Below are 20,230 nucleotides of genomic sequence, written 5' to 3'. Positions count from 1 at the left end.
CATTACCATACTCAACCGTGCTGAGTCTTTAAACATGTCCAAAACAGAACTAGAGCCTTGCATTTCTCCTAAAAGACCAGGAAGCTCTTCCCTGGACTTAGTTGGCAAAGTCTGAGTAACAACTCCCTGGATCACATTTAATAGCAGCTGAGAAAATCCTACCTCATTTATCCAGTATACTTCAGGATTTTCAAATAATTTCTAAAGAGCATAGAGATTCAAATCCCAGAGGTATAGTAAGCCATAGAGGACCCACCTTGCCTGTTTCTGGGCATTAAGGCTTCTATACTGTTTCCTAATACTGGAAGAGCTGAGCTAGCTTAGAAGTATGGGCCAAAATACTTATCTACAAAGTTTCTAGAAAGAGTGGTTTTCAGACACTATTTATGCCTCAAGTCTACAAAAATGTGATTTTCATAGCCCTTGGAGGGATGGAGTTACTACATTCTGCAGAAATCTGATACACAGGTTTGCAAGGAACTTGGGGTTTTACATGTACAGCGTCACTAAAGACTCTTTCATGCTCTGACTACTCCTGCCTAGTTACCTAGTCAGTAAAGGAGAGTTAATGTTAGCAGGGGAAACAGGCACAGATTTACTTCCCTTCAAGGGTCACAGCAAATCAGAGGTGGCCACAGATCTGAGGACTGTGACTGCTAGTAACCAGAAATCAGCCACCACATGGTGGCAGGATTCCCCTGCGCAAAAGCTTCTGTGTGGCAAGACTGACTTGCACTGAGCATAATTAGTCTCTGTTTGGGGTTTAAGTGTTTGTTTCAAACTGTATTTACATTTTCTGTTTTCAGGGGTTCTAGATCTCTTTTGAAACGTTAACCAACAAAACGTTTTCTACATTAGCTTAGTATTAGTTTTTCCAAGCAGCCAGCCCCTGCCCCTTTTGCTTTAAGCATCAATGCTGTAACGCAAAGATAATAAAATCACGATAATAAAAATAGCTGTTAATTGAGTACATGGTTACTGTGGGACAACACTTTGCAAGTGCTTTATCTGTTTCTTACAGCAATCCTGGCACAGATAAGTGTGGGAGCCCACAGAGGTTTACCCGTGAGATCTGAGCGTGCTCTACCCAGCACAGCTGCATAAGGGGATAGATTGACCCCATGAGTGATTACCAGGTGATTGGAAGGGTCTGCACTTGGCTGTGCTAGGGGGAGATCTTTTGCTCCACCCCTTGGCATTCCTTTAAAAAGCCCTTTAGAAGAGACAGAAGGGGCTGGTGGATAAGGATCCAGGCCCTCCCGAGGCTATCCTGTGTTTCTATCTGTCTCTCTCCCCTCTATATTTTGAGCTAAATCTCTTATTCCTCACTCCTCCAGAGTACCCTGGGGGGAAAAGTGTGTGTGTGTGGGGGTCCCCCACAGGTAAGGTTTTCATCTCTATTTTATAGAAAAGCCAAATAGGATTACATGTAACTAGAAAGTATTAGTAGTTTGAATCCAGGCCTCCCTGTTAACAGAGTGAGAGTGAAACTGTGGCCCACTGTGTTGCTAAGGCTGACCTCAAGGCTTAAGTGATCTATCTGTTGCCACCTCCCAAGCAGCTGGGATTAGAGGCAGGTGCCACCATGTCCAGCTTTTGAGCTACTCTTAACCACTGTGAATCATGAGGAACAATTTAGTTCATAGGGACATGTTAAAATCAAGTTTCTATGATCAGATCAATAGTTGGTTGTTGACATAATTACTACCCTAAGACTTCATCAAGCCCTAAAGTAGGACCCAAATTCTTTATCAAACTACAAAATCACTCTTGAACCCTCAGATCAAGCATGTCCTACATCCTTTGATGTGAACAAAACCATCTTCGTCTATCTTGGTCCTAAAGACAGTATAAAGTTTCACTTGCTAAAATTTAAATTACTGACTGTCTCAGCCGGGCGGTGGTGGCGCACGCCTTTAATCCCAGCACTCGGGAGCAGAGCCAGGCGGATCTCTGTGAGTTCGAGGCCAGCCTGGGCTACCAAGTGAGCGACAGGAAAGGCGCAAAGCTACACAGAGAAACCCTGTCTCGAAAAACCAAAAAAAAAAAAAAAATTACTGACTGTCTCAAAAGCAATTCAGCTACATAAAAATACAGCATTAATAATAATGTGCTCTAAAGGTATAGGTAGAGAATCTAGTATATTTAAAGGCCTGAGGCAAATCAGCCCACGTCCCTTTATTTATTACTGCTTGTTTTTTTCTAAGCTGATTTCTACCACAGCTCTTTCTCCTTCCCCAGGTAGCCTGTGTGCATCTCTTGGAGTCAGCATTCCCGAGTTGAAAGTGCAGCCCTGTGCAAGAGCTAAGTACTTACCATTCTTTCCAGGCACTGCCCTCCTTCATTCTGCTTTGTCTTTGCATACACTTTTCTTTCTTCCTGGAATGAGTTCTCTTTTCGGTCTGGATGAACTTTCCCTTTGGGAAACAGCTCAGTAATTACACTCTGAAGGCTTTTCTGGGTCCTCTAGCTACTGTCTTCTTCTCCTCACTGCACAGGGGGCTCTAATCGGGAACTCATGTTTTGTATATTTATAGTTTCTTTGAGCTATTTCCTGCACTGAAGGCTGTCCCCTTATGGTGAATGGAATGTTTTATTTATGTTGCTAACCTCTGACCTCTCTGGCTGTATCTGTTATTTAGTGGGTGCTTACCAGATGTTAAAGGCATGAATAAGACAGGTAGACTGAGTCCAAAAATGTATGAGTGACTCAGAGCATAATTGCTATCCCACAGGAGGGTCACTGCCTCAGAGGACAGTATTCTTTTCTCTACCCCTGAATAGCAAATAGTTGTTGATAGTATAGGTATTCCCCTGCCCACAGCGTATGGCAGAAAATGCCAATAAACCAAACACTACCAAAGCTGGAACTTTGCTGTTGATCTGCAAGTACCACTCCAGGAAGTTAACAACAGAGAGATACCATGAGATGAAGGGTGTGAACTTGCCTTGTCTTAGTCCACACTAGACCCTCCTACTTGTCCATTTTGTGGGCACGGAAGAATGGCTGTGGACTATTCATCTCCCAGTGGTTCTGCCAAAAACAAGGAACCCCCAGAACTGCCTCTTCGTGGCTTAGGAGTCACTGTTTGCCATAAAGGAGATCTGAGGACAGAGAACTAAAGGCTCCCAAGTGTCTGCTTCTCCACGTGAGCCGCTATATCAAGCTAGTGCTTGAGTCCTGATCTGGAAACGCTGCTGCCAGTTAGTATCTGGACCCTGAAGCCAATGGTCCTTCTCACTCTCTCATACTGACCAAATACTCTCCCTTTTAATTTCACAAAGGGTTTTCACGCTTCATTCCTTCACCTTTCCTCTCCCAGCCTCCCAGCCCAGAAGCAGCTGCTCCATTGTGTTTACATGCCCAAGATGAGGAAGGACTGAATGCAGGTAATGGACATGAGCTGTGAAAGATGTTTCTCTGGTTCTAATTGTGTCATAGATTTTTTTTTCCTTTCTGGGTGGTGAATAAATCCACTAAATGCATTTGCTATTAAAAGAGTAAAATCCAGTGTCAAGTTCTGTGCTTCAGAATGGCTACTCTAACTGAATACAAGTTAGATGTCATTAAGATGTGTTGACTTTGGGTTTGGTGTATGCCAATCCCCCCAACCCACAAGTTTTTATAATAAAGTTTATTTAAAAACAAAACAAAAAAAGAAGCTTGGGCCCTGATAAGTCAATGGACTTTGTGGTACCTGCTTTCTTTCTCTTCTTGTAAAAAAGGAACTTTTTTTTTTAACCCCCTCTATTGGCATAGATAGCTTCAAAATTCATCAAAGAACTCTATCAACATAACTTCTCAGTTTGCAGTTGTTCCAGAGATATTTGACTAGGATGAAAATGAAGGTGATACTCCATGCTTTCATACTGCCAATCAGTCTGGATTAATAGTCACAGCCAATATCTATTAATCTCATATTGCCTACTACATGCTGGTGCCAAGTGCCTTGTGTAAATACTCTCACTCTGCATTATGTTTGTATAGTATAGATTTTATTTGACCCCTCATTAAAGAAAGCTGAAATTTAGGATAACTTGTATGTGAAAAGTGTTGGAATGAATGAGATTCAAACAGCTTTGTAACACTACATTTAGTCTGTGGTCTAAATTATTCTATAGTTAGGACTCTTGTAATGAAAGGACCAGTCTGCAAGGTAATAAGTGACTTTCTCATTATGGAACATGTTTAATCAGGTACTGGACAAACAGTCTCAAAAAGTTGTTCTACTAATCGAGTTCATGCTAATCTTAGTAAATGGGGATTTCCTATTTGCCAGTAGAATGACTTTTATTAGTCTCCACTCACTTCACATCTGCCATCATTATCATCATCATCTCTAATTATCACATGCTCCATGCCAGATGTCTTTCCAGACAGTTTTCCTCACATTAACTCATTTACTTACAACAGCCATACGAATTGGGCATTCTGTGCTTATCCCTAGTTTATGGATGAGGAAACTGACCAGTGATTTGTCCAAGACCATATGCTAATACACAGTAGAGCTGGGTTGTAACCCAGTCATTGGTGTAATCCCAGTTCTTACTGCTACACTGAATTATCTCTTTTTTTTTGTTTTGTTTTGTTTTTTGTTTTTTGTTTTTTTTTTGTTTTTCGAGACAGGGTTTCTCTGTGTAGCTTTGCGCCTTTCCTGGAGCTCACTTGGTAGCCCAGCTGGCCTCGAACTCACAGAGATCCGCCTGGCTCTGCCTCCCGAGTGCTGGGATTAAAGGCGTGCGCCACCAACGCCCGGCTGAATTATCTCTTAATATTGATGCTTGTGTCACATGCTTGAGTTTATCTTTCTATCACCACAAATAAAATGCATGTTATAAAATTTAATATAAAATAACAGAAGTATATAGCATAAAGAAAGTCTCCACACTCAAATGGCCCAGAGATAATACTATTATCTTTACTAATCATATATTTATAAAAAACAATATTTTTTTCTTATTCCTTTCAATATATCTCAGGTATTTTCTGTGACTCTCCAAATCTACAACCCATGTTTTTGAATGACCATGCTATATGAAAACAAACATTTTTATTTTCTTCTGGTTGATATTAAGTTTTTCTACCATTTTTTTCTTATGAAAGAAGTCTTTAAGGAAGATGCAGACAGACATGCATATCATTTGTGTAAGGATCTCAAAAGACAGAGTCTGAGCCATAGTTTAGTGTTGCTGGAAGGCTTCTCTCCAGGTTCCACCAAGCCCCGCAGTCCCACAATCCACGTATAAAATAATCACTCAGATGCTTATATTACTTATAAACTGTATGGCCATGGTAGGCTTCTTGCTAACTGTTCTTATATCTTAAATTAACCCATTTATATAAGTCTATACCTTGCCACGTCGCTTGTGGCTTACCAGTGTCTTTACATGCTGCTTATCCTGGTGTTGGCTGCAGTGTCTCCCCCTCCTTCTTCCTGTTTCCCCAATTCTCCTCTCTCCTTGTCCCGCCTATACTTCCTGCCTGGTCACTGGCCATCAGTGTTTTATTTATATAGAGTGATATCCACAACAGTTTAGAATCATGGGACAAATGCATTTAAACATTTCACTCATTTCCCCCCCAAAATACCCAACAAAAAGGTAGTATAACAACAAATCTTTTCAATAGAGTATAAAGAAGGCTGACTCCTCTTATACTGGGCTTATAATAACTTGTAGTTTCCATTATCACAAATAACAAGCTAACACTCATCTTGGTTAATACTGCTTGAGATTAGAAATCGTGTATGCTCACTGTTCAGTTGCACGCACCCCCTAAGACAGGGTTCTTTGTATAGCCTTGGCAGTCCTAGAACTAGCTCTGTAAACCAGGCTGGCCTTGAAATCATCAAGATCCGCTTGCCTCTGCCTCCCTAGTGCTGGTATTAAAGTCCTGTGCTACCACTGCCCAGCCAATAACACTTATTGTTGTTATTATTACTACTACTACAGTTCATGGAAGTTGTGTGTCTGCCATATATTAAATGCTTAGATAAAGTGCTCTTATTTTTAGGGATAAAGTGAGAGTTAGGAAGTCTTACTGTTAATATAAAAGCTCAAATTTGTGTCCCATTGCTAAGGTATTAAATCATCATGCTACAATCTCTCCAAAATAAGCATGCGTGCTCTCCAGAGTTCTTTCCAAGTCCTGTTGTTTCACATATACACACATTCTGTAGATTATTATCTATCTATCTCATAAGCTTCAGTATATATCTCCTTGAGCTCTTGTTCCAAACTGCCCGCAGCTTACTAGACATTGCCAAGTAGATTTACAGGACATTGCCAAGTGGATGTACGGGGAATACTTCAAACATAGCATATGCAACATGGAAATCATTATCTCCCTAGGTCCTAGACATCCTCCAAGATAGTCTCCTCTCCTCTGCCAGCACTGTTCATTGTATTCATCCAGTTGTCAAGCCAGAGACTTCTTATTTTTTAAGATTTGTTTATTTTATAAATAAATTATAAATTATTTTATAAATAAATTTTATGAGTGCTCTATCTGCATGTACACCTTTACACCAGAAGAGGGCATCAGATCCTATTATAGATGGTTGTGAGCCACCATGTGGTTGCTGGGAATTAAACTCAAGATGTCTGGAAGAGCAACCAGTGCTCTTAACTGCTGAGCCATCTCTCCAGCCCAAGACAGAGACTTCAAAGCCACCTTTGTTTCTTGCCCCTGCCACACTTCACATCTAATTGGTCTCAAAGTTTGTCAACATAGACTATAGAATGTTTCTCAGTCTACCATCTATACATGCTTTCACTATAGCTTAGGTACTTAAAGATCACAACACCTCTCTTGGGCTGTTGCATCTGCCCTCTAAGTACTCTCCTTATTTCCCCCTAGGTACTATCTTTCAGACCCATTGCTATCAGAGTTAATGTCTGAAAGCTGATAACTGGCTATCATATCCTGTTTAAAGTTCTACGATAGTTGCCGTCTAAATAAGTCCTAAAATACTTAGTATAGTTTATGAAGTGAAAGTCCTATAGTATGGACCTAGTATTTCATCCCAAGTTTATTGGCAGCACGTTATTTATTACTCATGCACCTTAAACTAGAACAAGTCAAGACTACTTGCTTCCCTGAGAAATACGTACCATTGCCGGACACTGAGCTTTTGTTCACACTGCTTGGAAGACCCTCTCTGGCTTCTTTTCTATCTGGTGCTACAGTTGTCTACCTACATTTGAAGACCTTGGACCCTTCCTGCACAAAGTTTACACTCAAGTTCTAGCTTCACAATTTAGTCCCCATCATTTTCATTTATAATTCTATTAAAAGTGTGCTGCAGGATAATTTTAAACTGGTATGTGTGTGTTTTCTCTGAAAGGAAAAGACCTGAAGCATAGTGCTCATTCTTAAGAGCTTGATTTATGAATGGTTAAAATTGAAGTGCATAGCCGGGCGGTGGTGGCACACGTCTTTAATCCCAGCACTCAGGAGGAAGAGGCAGGTGGATCTCTATGAGTTCAAGGCCAGCCTGATCTACAAAACGAGTTCCAGGATAGCCAAGGCTACACAGAGAAACCCTGTCTCTAAAGACAAAACAAAACAACAAAAATGAAGTGTGTTTGTGACTCAGGTAAAATTTAAACCAAACAACCTCCAAGTTTGTTTCCAAATCTGAAGTTTTCTCTGCCTGTTTCATGCACTGAAATCTTACAGAATGTCCTTGTGCCCTTGCAACTATTGTTCTGCCTTGGAATTAACTCCTGCTTCAAGTGGCCCATCTTCTCTAACTCCTTTGCATAGGCCCCAAAAGACAAGAATTCAGGCTGCTGGCCATGGCAGTCCAGAGATTGTTTCACTACGTTCCTGCAGGAGGTGGGGGAAAGCATACTAGAGCACATCGGAACACAGCAGAGTCCCGGACATCTGGGACTGATTGTTCCAGTGAGATGCTGAAGCAGAGAGAGCAATCCGTGCACTGCTTTTGGACATCTGGGCTTTGGCAACTACCCATGGCTTTGCTCAGCACTTCTTGGGAAATGAGATACGGGCTTGTTTCAGGGAAAGAAAAACCTTTATTGACGCAATATCTGCTACAGCAGAGGCCTTCAAAAGACTTCTTTTCCCCTTATATGGACTCGGGCTAGGTCTAGATCTTGCTGTCTTCAGCAGAGAAAGAGAGCAGTTAGAGACCTATATTAAATTCCCAGCAGCCCTGCCTCTTCCTGGGAAAAGTAACTGGAGAAACTCAGTTCTCAGTGTGTCTGTGTATAAAATGGGTTCCAGAGTGTGACCTACTGAACAGGTCTCTCTGTATGCAGATGCAAACCCATCAAAGCTAGATCCTCTACATAGTGAAGGAGTGGGAATCTGAAACCTGATCCACTTAAGTTCAGACACCTCAAGAAACGTAGACTGCCTGGTCTACATCGGCTTCCACAAATGTCCCCTAATTTCTCCTCCTTCTAGGGCTCTTGTCAACTTGAGGCTACTGAGAAAATTATTTATTTATTTATCCATTTATCTTGAACTTTCTCTTTAAAAAATTAAAAATATATTTTATTAACTCTGAGAATACATTGTACTTTGACTGTCTGTCCCCTCCTCCATCTTCTCCCAGATTTACCTCTCATCTCACCATCCAACTTTGTTTTCTCATTTTTTTAAAGCCATCCAGTCCTATTAATGCTGCCTATCTAATTTTGCATGTGTGCCTTAAACTTGTGTAGATCTTGTTCGTGGTGTCATAACCACTATGAGCTCACATGAGCGACTCTTGTACACTGAGGACATTGTTTCCTTGTGGTCACCCAACCACCCTAACTCCTTACAGTCTTTCTGCTGCCTCTTCCACAACGATGTTTGAGCCCTAGGAGGGGAGTGCAGATCAATCGATCGATCGATCGATCGATATCTCCTTTAGGGCTGAGCACTCAGCAGTCACTTATTATTTGAGCCTTGTCCAGTTGTGGGTCTCCTATCTTTATATTTACTTTTTGTTTGTTTGTTTTGGTGTGTGCATGTGTATGCACTCTCGAGTGCATGCCATGATAAGCATTGACATGCATTTGGAGGTCAAAGGACAATTTGCAGGAGTCTTTTCACTTCTCCCACCGTGTGGGTCTCAGGAATTATCTTCAGAGGTGGCAGCAGGCTCCTTTAACTGACTTAGCCATCTCTCCAGCTCTGAGGCTTCTCTTGTTTGAATACAAGCTGGGTAGAAGTTTTACTCCAAATTTGAGGAAAGAGACTGTATTTCGCCTCTGAAATCGCATGTTGTTGTTTTTATTTTTGTTATTGTTTCATTGGTAGTAATTTCAAAACACAATAGGTACATTGAATAAGGCAGAGTGTCAAATCCTCAATCACAAAATATGGTGATTCTGACTAACAGTTACCTCAGATTTCAAATATTCTGATGTGTTGCCTTAAAAGTAAGAGGCAGTGAGTGTTTTGTAAGGAAGGGGAGAGAAGAATGTGCAGCTAACACTGACTTAGCACATACTCTGTTGGGCATGCATAGACAGGATTCTGCTTTAATCCTTATGACTTAAACAGCCCTAACAACTCATGATTTCCTGAAATGTTAGTGAGCCAAGGCTCAAGGAGGAGTAGCAGATTTGCTCAGGTTCATGTACTTCCTAGGTGGTAAAAATCCTAAGTCTTACTCCAGTCATGAATATTCCTTACCCTACTCTTAACATAAAATAATAATATGGTAATATATACGACTCATTTGAACATCCTGGTTCATTATGTCTACACTTCAGAAAAAGAATTACTATCATTATTGACATTTTATTATGATGTTGACAATCAGTGAACATTTAAGATTTAAAGTTGGCCAGAACCTGACCATAACGTATGGTCTCATTAATGCAGAAATGAGAGGGAAGTGCCATTATTATAGTGGTGCGTAACTCCAGGCTACGGGAGTTAAGTGAGTTCTAAGTAAGGCTAAGGGCGTTAAAGTAAGTTCTCTAAGATGAAAGAGTGGAGAGTTGAAGCCTGGAGTTTTAAATCTGCTTTTATAGTAGAAGCTATACTGCCTCCAGAGGCCACATTCTGAAGTTAGAGAGACCTGTGTGAAATCCCAGCTCTGCCTCTTTCTGGGCAGCCTTAGCTTGAGAAAAATTGATTCTCAGGTTTTCCATACAGAAATGGTTCTGGAGTGTGTCAGCTGAGTTGCTGTTCCCATGTGTATAACTCAAGTCCACTGAAGTCCTTACTACATAGCAAAAGAAAGAGAGTCTGATCAACTTTAGTTCACATCTTACCCAAAACACCCTAAGCTTCAGTTTCAGCCTGAGAGAAAAACATACCTACCCAGCTGTGGTTTATGAGTCACAAGTAACATGTGTTAGAGAAACGGAAAGAGATCTATACTCTAGCTTTCCGTATTCTTATTGTTTTGGTTAAGAAATACGCTTTTATACACACTTGCAAGCAAGGAGCAAATTCCTCCGTTTCTTTGTGTGGCTGTTTCTCTGTGCCCCTAAGCTGAACGTTATAGAAGGCAATAACCTTCTTCAGGGCCTACCTGAAATGTGGCTGACTGAGGCTGGGATGGATAGAATGGGCTGCAACTGTTTCTTCAAGCTCATCTCTCCCACCCGATTAACCTGATGAGTCTGCTGAGGATGGACTGATTAGGAACCACTTCTGGTGAATGAAATCAGAGTCCTACCCTCACCCATTGTGGTAGTTTAAGTGTAGTTTTCCCCCATAAGCTCATAGGAAGTGGCACTATTAGGAGGTGTGGCTTTGTTGGAGTAGGTGTGGCCTTGCTGGAGGAAGTGTGTCATTGTAGAGGCAGACTTTGAGGTCTCATATATGCTCAAGCCATGCCCAGTGTCTCAGATCACTTCCTGTTGCCTTCAAGTCAAGATGCAGGACCCTCAACTACTTCTCCAGCACCATGTCTGCCTGCACACCACCATATCACACTGTGATAATAGACTAAACCTCTGAAAATGTAAGCCATCCCAGTTAAATGTTTTTTTCTTTATAAGAGTTGCCATGTTCATAGTGCCTCTTCACAGCAATAGAAACGCTAACTAAGATACCCATAAACCAGTAACCTCTTTGTTAAAGAACTTTCCACTTTCAGGGTCACATTTACTTGGATCCAAATCTCTAAGACTATAGCTCTGAGAAAAATCTCAGAACCTTGGGTTCCATTCTGTCAAACCAGAGCTTCATATTGAGGAGTTACAGAAGTTTAAATGACATTGTTTCTAAGCAGGACCTAGCTCAGTTGGAGGTTTTAGCAAACACTTAACAATTTTTAGTCTCTTTTTTTCTTAGAAGGGACCAATTCAAGATCAATATCACATTGAGATGTGTAAGTATCAATGTTAAGAAAAGGGAAGAGAATGGGGCAGGTCTCTGGCAAGCATTCCCTTTGGCTTAAACCTATATATATTAAAACCTTTATATATATATATATATATATATATATATATATATATATATAATCTGAACATACTAAATCTGCCCAAATACCTGCCTTATATTTAAAGACCTAGATATACTCAATGAGAAAAATAATTTTAATGTATTCACTTACTGACTTTGTAGAAATCCATAAATACACAATACTGTGGCTATCATGCTATCAGCAAAGACTTGTCATGCAGAATTTGGCTAAAATGCTCAGCACTGAGGGTGATATGCTTGATGTATTTGCATATGTAATAATATATTACATATTGTTACAGCCAACTCCTATAAGTCTGGGTTCTAAGCTAATAAGAGCTGAACTAATAATGCCCAGTATAGAACTTGACAAAACTCGTATCTGAGGTGAGATTTTGCCTTATTAGATAATCACCAATACCTGACTGCATCAGAGACAGGCTGGTTCATATACCCATAATGACAACATGGTTTGTATCCAGATGCAGAACTTACCTCTGCAATAGGGTAAGGAGGTTTTTAGTCTCTCTGCTCTTAATATGCTTACTTCCATAGATAAGAATTTGAACCATCAGACACTGTAGGTGAAATGAGAAACATAACAGGTTACAGAGACCCAGAGCAAACATGTCAATGTCAATTGCAAACTAAAATCAGAAGCAGCCTAGTGGACCTGCGGGGTCACAAGTTTACGTATGAAAATACCTGTACTTCATTCCACTGGTTCCTGGTCAAAGAGAAAAGCCATGTGGACTGAAGGCTCACGTTACTTTCTGTATCCTGCATGCAATATATATGCAGTCCAGTTTACTGTGCCCGTTGCTACAGATGACCGAAGTAACAGGACCCGAAAGTGATAGAGTCCCTCCATAAGACATGGCTACAACAGTGGTTTCTCTCAGGATTTTTTAAATAACTCAAACTAAATAGATACAATTAAACTCTATGTATGCCTGGCAAAACTGCCTTGTAGTCTGATGCCAATCACTTTATTCTTAGGCAAGTTTCTTAACATTTTAATGCTAACATTTGTTTCCACATAAAATGGAATAATAGAACCAGATTCAATCTCTATCTCAAACAGCCAATAGGAAATATGCAAATTCACGAACTGATTTTCAAGATACTAGACATCAAGCAATAAAAGACTGTGATTATCCCAAAGAAAGTGTGGTAAACAGAGTAATTGTCCTAGGCTACTGTTTTGTGTTTCTGGTCTGGGCTATCACAGAGAAGACAGGCCAAACTGGGCTTACCAGAATCTCTCGTAGAGCTGAGAGTCAAGTAGACTCTTGGAAAATTGTAACAGAGAGAAGACAGAAAAACAATGCATATCTGCAGTGAGTCTCCCTCAAGTAGCTAAGATTAGCCCTTGCATGAGAGAAAACTGCAGAATGCACAAAAAGGAGTCATCTGGGGGAGGGGATGCTGGGCAGAGCACCTGGCATTTATACCAGGTCAAGTTAGTGCCTGTTCTCACCCTTGACTAAATGGTGTCTAATCTCCTGTGAGATCTTCAAAGCAACACATGGACCAAGTTGTTTACAAGTAGTTTAACTGGAATGAATTTCAAGAATAACAATAAGATCCAATATCCAATAATAAGATCTATAATGTCAGCCTTTAATCCCAGCACCCGGGAGGCAGAGGCAGGAGGTTCTCTGAGTTTGAGGCCAACCTGGTTTGCAGAGTGAGTTCCAGGACTCTAGTATCCAAACAAAGATTACTCACTCAGCATGAAAAACAAACATAAAACTAATGAGATCCATAATGATAAAAAGCAACCAATCCTAACTAAACAAGAAACATAGGCACAGTGGCACATTCCTATAGTCCAGCACTCAGGAAGCAAGAAGGATCATGACTTTAAGACCAATCTGAGCTATAGTGAGATTCTGTCACAAGAAAGAAAGAAAGAAAGAAAGAAAGAAAGAAAGAAAGAAAGAAAGAAAGAAAGAAAGAAAGAAAGAAAGAAAGAAAGAAGGGAGGGAAGGAAGGAAGGAAGGAAGAAAGAAGGTAAAGAAAAGAAAGAAAAGAAAAGAAGAGAAGAAAGAGGGGGAGGAGCAGGAGGAAGAGAATAAGATAGTACATTAAAACTATCATTGGAACTATATCTATTCTCCATTCACTTCCCCACTCGTGTGTGTGTGTGTGTGTGTGTGTGTGTGTGTGTGTGTGTGTGTGTCTTTTAAGGTTAAACAGAGACATGGATACACACACACAGATCTAATAAAAACTTTGGAAATAAAGATGTCTGGCATGAAAATAAATTGGGTAGGATTAACAACTGTTTTGATTCTAAATTTAAAAAAATAGAGAACTTGAAGACACAGAAATGGAACTATTTAAATAGAAACTAGCTGTGGATCATCTCAGTAGAGACAGAATAATAATTTCATAGTATTCAACATCTATTTCTAATTAAAAACTCTCACCAGCTCAGAAGGAAATGAAAACTTCTTCAACATAATATAGTATCTGAAAAGATCTACAGCTAAAATCAACTCTAATAATGAAAGTCTAAATAATTTTTTCACCAAGTTTGGGCTCAGACAAAGGTATCTGTTCTCATCTGGTCTACTTGACACAGCTTCTGTATTCTAACCAGTGCAGTAAGATAAGAAAAAGAAATATAAATCATCCAGCTTGGAATAAAAGATATGGTACTTATTAGTACATGATATGACTATCTCTTTAGAAAACACAGCACTGGAACTAACAAGTTAAGCAAATGTATCAAGGTCATGAGACATAAGATTATACAAAACCCAGATCAATAGTGTGTCCGTATACCAGCAACAAGCAATCAGAAAGTGAAGTTCAAAGTGGTGTATTTTAAATAGGATAAAAATGCAAAATCAGATAAATATGAGAGAATATGTACAAGACATATATTGGAAACTACAAGATATTATTGCAAATAAGTTATAATTTGTATTAATTCTGTAATCCATATTCTTGAGAGAGATAAAAAACATTATTAAAATGCCAAATCTCTACAAACAAATCTGAGCTCTCTATGCAATCTCAGTCAAAATTCCAGCAAGGTTTAAAATATGAATTGACATAGCGACTGTAAAATTCCTCTGGAAATGTAAAAAAAAAAAAAATCCCATAATACCATCAACAAATGTGAATGAGAACTAGAACGTCCCCAATTTAAGCCTTGTTTTAAAGCTACACTATCCAAAATGCATTAGCACACAGACAGACAAATCAATGGGACAGAAGAATCTGGACACACAGAGAAATCTTCATTAAGTTTGTTAGCATGCAGAGCAGTGGGTTTCATTGTGATATTTTCATTTCCATATGTATATATCATTTTACTTTGTTTTTACTTGGCCTAGTGGCCACTTTCCCCTTATGAGTGACCCCTTCCTCACCCCAAATAGTCCATCTTTCTGCTTTCATTCACACATTTCCATCACGCTCTCTTGTTCCTCCTTCCCCTTCTCTTTAGACTCTTCTCCTCATAGTTATTTTTCTACTTTCATGTCCTACACACACACACACACACACACACACACACACACACACACACACTCCAGTTTCAACATATGAGAAAAATGTGACAATGTCTTTACTCAATAAAATTCCACTATGTTTACACACCATATTTCCTTTATACATTCATATGTTGGTGGGCATCTACTATGGATCCATATCCAATACAGCCATGAATGGCATGGCATTTGTTATTTCTTATAGCCTGCTACTTTGGGGTTTGGCTTGTTTTGATTTTCTAAAACCTTCAGGTACATTAAGATATTTTAGATATCAATGTGTTTTGGTGCAAGCATTCAGAGCTATGAATTTTCCTCTTAAAACTTCCTTAGCTGTGTCTCACAGATCTAGTTTCATTGTTCTGAAGGTAGGTATACATTTTCCTAGCACTATTTGTTGAAGAGGCTGTCTTACATTTTCCTAGCACTATTTGTTGAAGAGGCTGTCTTTCTTCCAATGCATATTTTTGACACCTTTAAAGATTATGTCTCTATAGATGTGTAGGTTTATTTCTGGGTCCTCAATTCCATTGATACATGTTTCTGGTTTATTTATTTATTTATTTATTTATTTATTTATTTATTTATTTATTTATTTTTTGCTCGGTTTGGTTGTTGCTGCTGTTCTGCCAGTATCAGAAGATAATGTGGGATTGATGAACTACACAGGGATATCAGGGAACATCTGGGAGTAGTTACTATATACATTGTATTGATTGGAGCAACAGTTTCATCTATATAGAGAGCTGATTAAATTGCACACCTCCAAATATGATGTACATTTACTAGTCATTAATTAAAATTATTCCGGCACAGATTATAATTTCTAAATATCTGTCTTTTTTAAATTTTGTGAATTAATCATTTGATTCCTTTTATGTGAAACCTGAGATTACCAAGAAAGACATCAGTCAAAAGTACTAGAAATACATCCACATGTTTCTCTTCCTCTGTCTGACAGAGTCCCTGCTCAGCATCTAAAGCTGATGCTCTCTCCTGCTGCAAGCCGCAAAAATATATGAAGTAGTATTTCAGCTGATTATGACAAGCTAATACCTGGAAGAAGCCAAGTGCCTTCCAAAGGTCACACCGAGGCTCAAAGAGTTTTGGTGATATTGGCTTTTGATTATTAGCGGTTTCCTACTATGAATTTCTCATGTGCTATTGTAGCCTTTCCATCATTCTTTGGGCACAAATTTCCCCTCTACTAAAGGAATACTTAGATAACCTTCTGAGCAGTAATGCAACCAGAATCCCTAACTTCAGGCATTTCTGTAATTATTGTCATTAACAACATCCAGACAGGACCATCCCCAGACTATCTGTTAAGAAGGCCTGGGGGATGTGTTAATTAAGCTTAACTTTTTCCTTTCCAAAGTCTTATCTCTAGCTTTAGATCCACCCTTAACAATGAACTCAGAACTAAGGGGTTCCTACTTACAGGTACATCTGTCTGTGATGGAAGCTGCCTAGCCAAGTTGCCTAGTGACTGAGCACACTTCCCCTGCCCTGCCAGAAGCTGTGGGAGCAGAGATAGCTTGGAGAGATAAGGGCCAAAGGGATAAAAGGAAGTTTTATCTTCAGAGCAAGGACTAGATAGAGAAGAGAAAAGAGAATGGAAGAACTAGATGGCTAAGAACTGGAGAGGAACGAACTGAGATGGGGAAGAACTAGATTGAAGGGATAGAAGAGAGTACTGAGGAATGAAATGGAAGATGAGGAAGAGCCAGATGAGGAAGAACAAGATGAAAAAGAAGGAGATGGGAGAGGAGCTAAGATGGGAAGGAACAAGATGGATGAGAACCTAGATGGGGTGGAACTAATATGAGAGAATTAAGACAGAACTTAGAGAGGACAGCAGATAAATGTAGAAAGAAATCAGGCAAGAAAGGAGCTAGGCATGAGAGCAGAACTGAAACTGTGTGGACAGAATTTTATCCCAGATGAATAAAGTAGATGGACAAAAGAGCTCGGTGTACTTAGATTCTTTCTCCAAAAATAATTTTCGCCATTTGTAGCCTCTCTTCTGGGCCCCTGGGAAGAAGAAGATTATTAAGGCTGGTCCTTAATAATGCTCGAGATGCTCCTCCTCTTTGGAGTTCTGTGGGCAGTTCCTGACCCACCCCAGTCTTCATTAGCACAGTACATTTCATCTCATTGAGAGCAGACTCACATTGCAGTCAGGAATTTGGTAAGCTAGCCTGAAACTAGAGGCAGTCATAACCTTCCAGGCCAACCCCCAGTGAACTTCCACTAGCTAGGGAGCCTGCCACCTGTTTCACACCCTCCTTAAATTGTGTCCTGAGCTGAGGACCATGTGTCCAAAGCATGAGTCTGTGGGGACATTCTGGATCGGAACTGTAACACCTTTACAATGTCTATAGTAAGGTCCTTTTTCATTTCAGAAAGGTTGCTCAGTGATCTCTGTACTAGGTCTATTAGTTATTCTAATTTCTTCTTTGGAAATCATACAGTTCTTAAAGGTCGTACTTGAAACACATCAACCATTTTCTCATGATCGTTTACACTGTAAGTTCCTAGAAGAGCTTTTGTAATTCATCATATACATCATTGATCTTTCAACAGCAAGATGTTAAAAATTGCCTCTGTAATATTAAAAAACAAAACAGAGAGCCAGCCTCTAGACACAACTCAGAACCTCTGAAACAATCAGGCAGGTGGGTGCAGCTCGGGAATCTGATTTTGTTCCTCTCACTATGTTTCAGTTCTAGATCTGAGGAACACTGCTCAACATCTGTGCACCCAGACTCTTCATTTTCCCCATCATCACGTTCACTGTGGCCTTGAGTGTTTATTGGTCTGTTGCTTCCCCGGAAGCCCTTTCTCACTTCACCCTTAGCATTTTTTCATCTCATCTTTAGGCCTCAAATGATCGTCTTTTCAGTGAGCAATTTTCTAACTTTGTAGGTTCTGTGCTCATGCTCTCCTTGAAGTCTTTCTGTTTTTTGTTTGTTTGTTTGTTTGTTTGAGACAGGGTTTCTTTCTGTAGCCCTGGATGTCCTGGAACTCACTTGGTAGCCCAGGCTGGTCTCGAATTCACAGAGATCCGCCTGCCTCTGCCGCCCGAGTACAGGAACCAAAGCAGTGCACCACCATGCCTGGTGTAGCCCATTGAGTCTTTAGCCTTTTGTTCTGTTGGCATACTCACTGGTTATATACCTTACAAAGGTTTAAAAAAGTTTGGAAGAGAAAAGATATACATATTGTAATGACTGTTCTTGATCGTCAACTTGACTACATCTGGAATTAACTATAAAACTCAGGCAGGTGGGTACAACTGTGAGGGATTTTTCTTAATTAAATCAAGCCATTTGAAATGGGAAGCCCCACCTTTAATCTCGGTCTTTCTTTGTTGACTTCCTACTTACCCTCTCTGGGGAGTGGATGGGGCGGGGGAGGAAGTAGGGAGGAAGCTGGAGGAGGAGAGGGTGGAGGAATCTATGGTTGGTATGCAAAATAAAAAACTTTTAAATAAAAGAAAATCGAAGTCTTTTGAGGTGGAAAAATCCACCTTTAATCTGGGTTACACCTCCTTGCTGGAAGCCTATATAAAGGACACAGAAGAAGGAAGCTTTTGCTCTTTGCCAGCTTGCCCTCACTCTCGCTGGCATATCCATCCCATCACCAGCATTAGAGCCTGCTTCTTCAGGATCCCAGCATATACTGAAGACCAGCAGAGACATCCAGCATCATGGACTGAGCAACTACTAGATTCTTGGACTTTGTGCAGGTAGAAAGCCATGGTTGGACTAGCTGGACCACAGCCTGCAAGCCACTCTAATCAATCTGTGTGTGTTTGTGTGTGTGTGTGTGTGTGTGTGTGTGTGTGTGTGTGTGTGTGTATTCATGCTATCAGTTCTGTTCCTATAGAGAACTCTGAATAATACACATACATATATACACACACCATTCCCCACATCCTGCTTATAATAAGTCCATGAAAACAAAAAGGTAACAAAATCAGCCAGATGTTGCTTTTCTTTGCTCACCTTCCTTAACAGCTGAATAGCATTTCTGAGCTCTCCTTTGGCAAAACAGATGCTGCCCATGTTATAAAAGGTTTCGGCTACTTTCTTACCACAGTCACCATAGGTTCGAGAGTTCAGTGTATACTTTATCAGTTTGTAAGCCACCTAGGGGATATAAATTAAAAACAAAATTAACCATATCTATGACATGGATATTGTAAAAAGGGTCATTTTATCCCACAATTACACACAGAAGCAGTCAGTTATGATGACTCACCCAAGTACTCTACCATATTATGAATTAATGTTAACAATGATAGTTAATGCCAGTTAATCCACATGTACAGTTCCGTTAATCTTCACGATGTTCTATGGGATAAGGGCTATCACTGTACTTACTTTACAGACAATGGAAAGGGGCCTAATAAAAGCCTCTTTTTTAAGCTCTTTATCAAGATCACTTTGGCCACAGGGTCAGGATTCCATGCCAGCCAAAATTCCATAGCCCTGACTCTTTGTTTCTTCCACTTTTCAAACTTTCAGAAAAGCCAAAGAATAGCAGAATCAACACTCATAAAATTTTTGCCTAGATTCACAAGTGAGTACCATTTCCCCACTTTTATTCTATTGTTTTTTTCTTAAATATACATATATGTATGTATACGGAAGATGAGTACATGTGCATACATTATTATTAAAAATAAATTATAGACATAGAGAAACTTTATTCCTAAATATTGAACTCCGTATCTTCGCAGAGCAAGACTATTCTATATATCAACACCATTGTCACGCTAATGTTACATGGATCCAATACTATTAACCAAACATGTACATTTTCCAATTATTTCAATGATATTATTTATAATTTTAAAAAGTGGAGTGTCTGATCATAGTTGCATTTTTGCTTTTGAAATTCTTTCTTCTCCATAATAGTTCTTTCCTCCCTTTTCTCTTTCATAACTTTGACATTTTGTTTTGTTTTGTTTTGTTTTTTCAAGACAGGGTTTCTCTGAGTAGCCCTGGCTGTCCTGGAACTCACTCTGTAGACCAGGCTGGCCTCGAACTCACAGAGATCCTCTGCCTCTGTCTCCAGAGTGCTGGGATTACAGGTGGGTGCCACCACCGCCCTAAGCCACTCACCTTTCATGACAATGCCCTCTCTAATCTACTCACTCCACAGCAGAAAGGTCAGTGTAGGTCAACATGAACCATTCATCGTCTCAATTGTCTGCATTTGCCTTCCCAATATTTTGTCTTTTTAAAAATATATACAATATAATTTTTAAATTAACTTATAAAGTTGCAGGCTGCCGTGAGATTTTTATATGTATGTCATTTAGATGAATTCT

The 20,230-nt window shown here is 39.8% G+C and overlaps 1 protein-coding gene across 1 annotated transcript in view; it reads right to left on the bottom strand.

Moving 5' to 3' along the window:
• The window catches only part of Ttc23l (tetratricopeptide repeat domain 23 like), a 74,639-nt gene that overhangs the window by 214 nt on the left and 54,195 nt on the right, over positions 1–20,230 (bottom strand). The window contains 3 exon segments of the mRNA XM_028895065.2: positions 2,317–2,417; positions 11,879–11,961; positions 18,900–19,043. Of these exon segments, the coding sequence (XP_028750898.1) occupies positions 2,342–2,417; positions 11,879–11,961; positions 18,900–19,043 (303 nt within the window). The 3' untranslated portion in view covers positions 2,317–2,341.

The sequence above is a fragment of the Peromyscus leucopus genome, chromosome 11, assembly GCF_004664715.2.
Source record: "Peromyscus leucopus breed LL Stock chromosome 11, UCI_PerLeu_2.1, whole genome shotgun sequence".
NCBI classification, from domain to species: domain Eukaryota; kingdom Metazoa; phylum Chordata; class Mammalia; order Rodentia; family Cricetidae; genus Peromyscus; species Peromyscus leucopus.
This window is presented reverse-complemented; position numbering and strand designations above follow the sequence as displayed.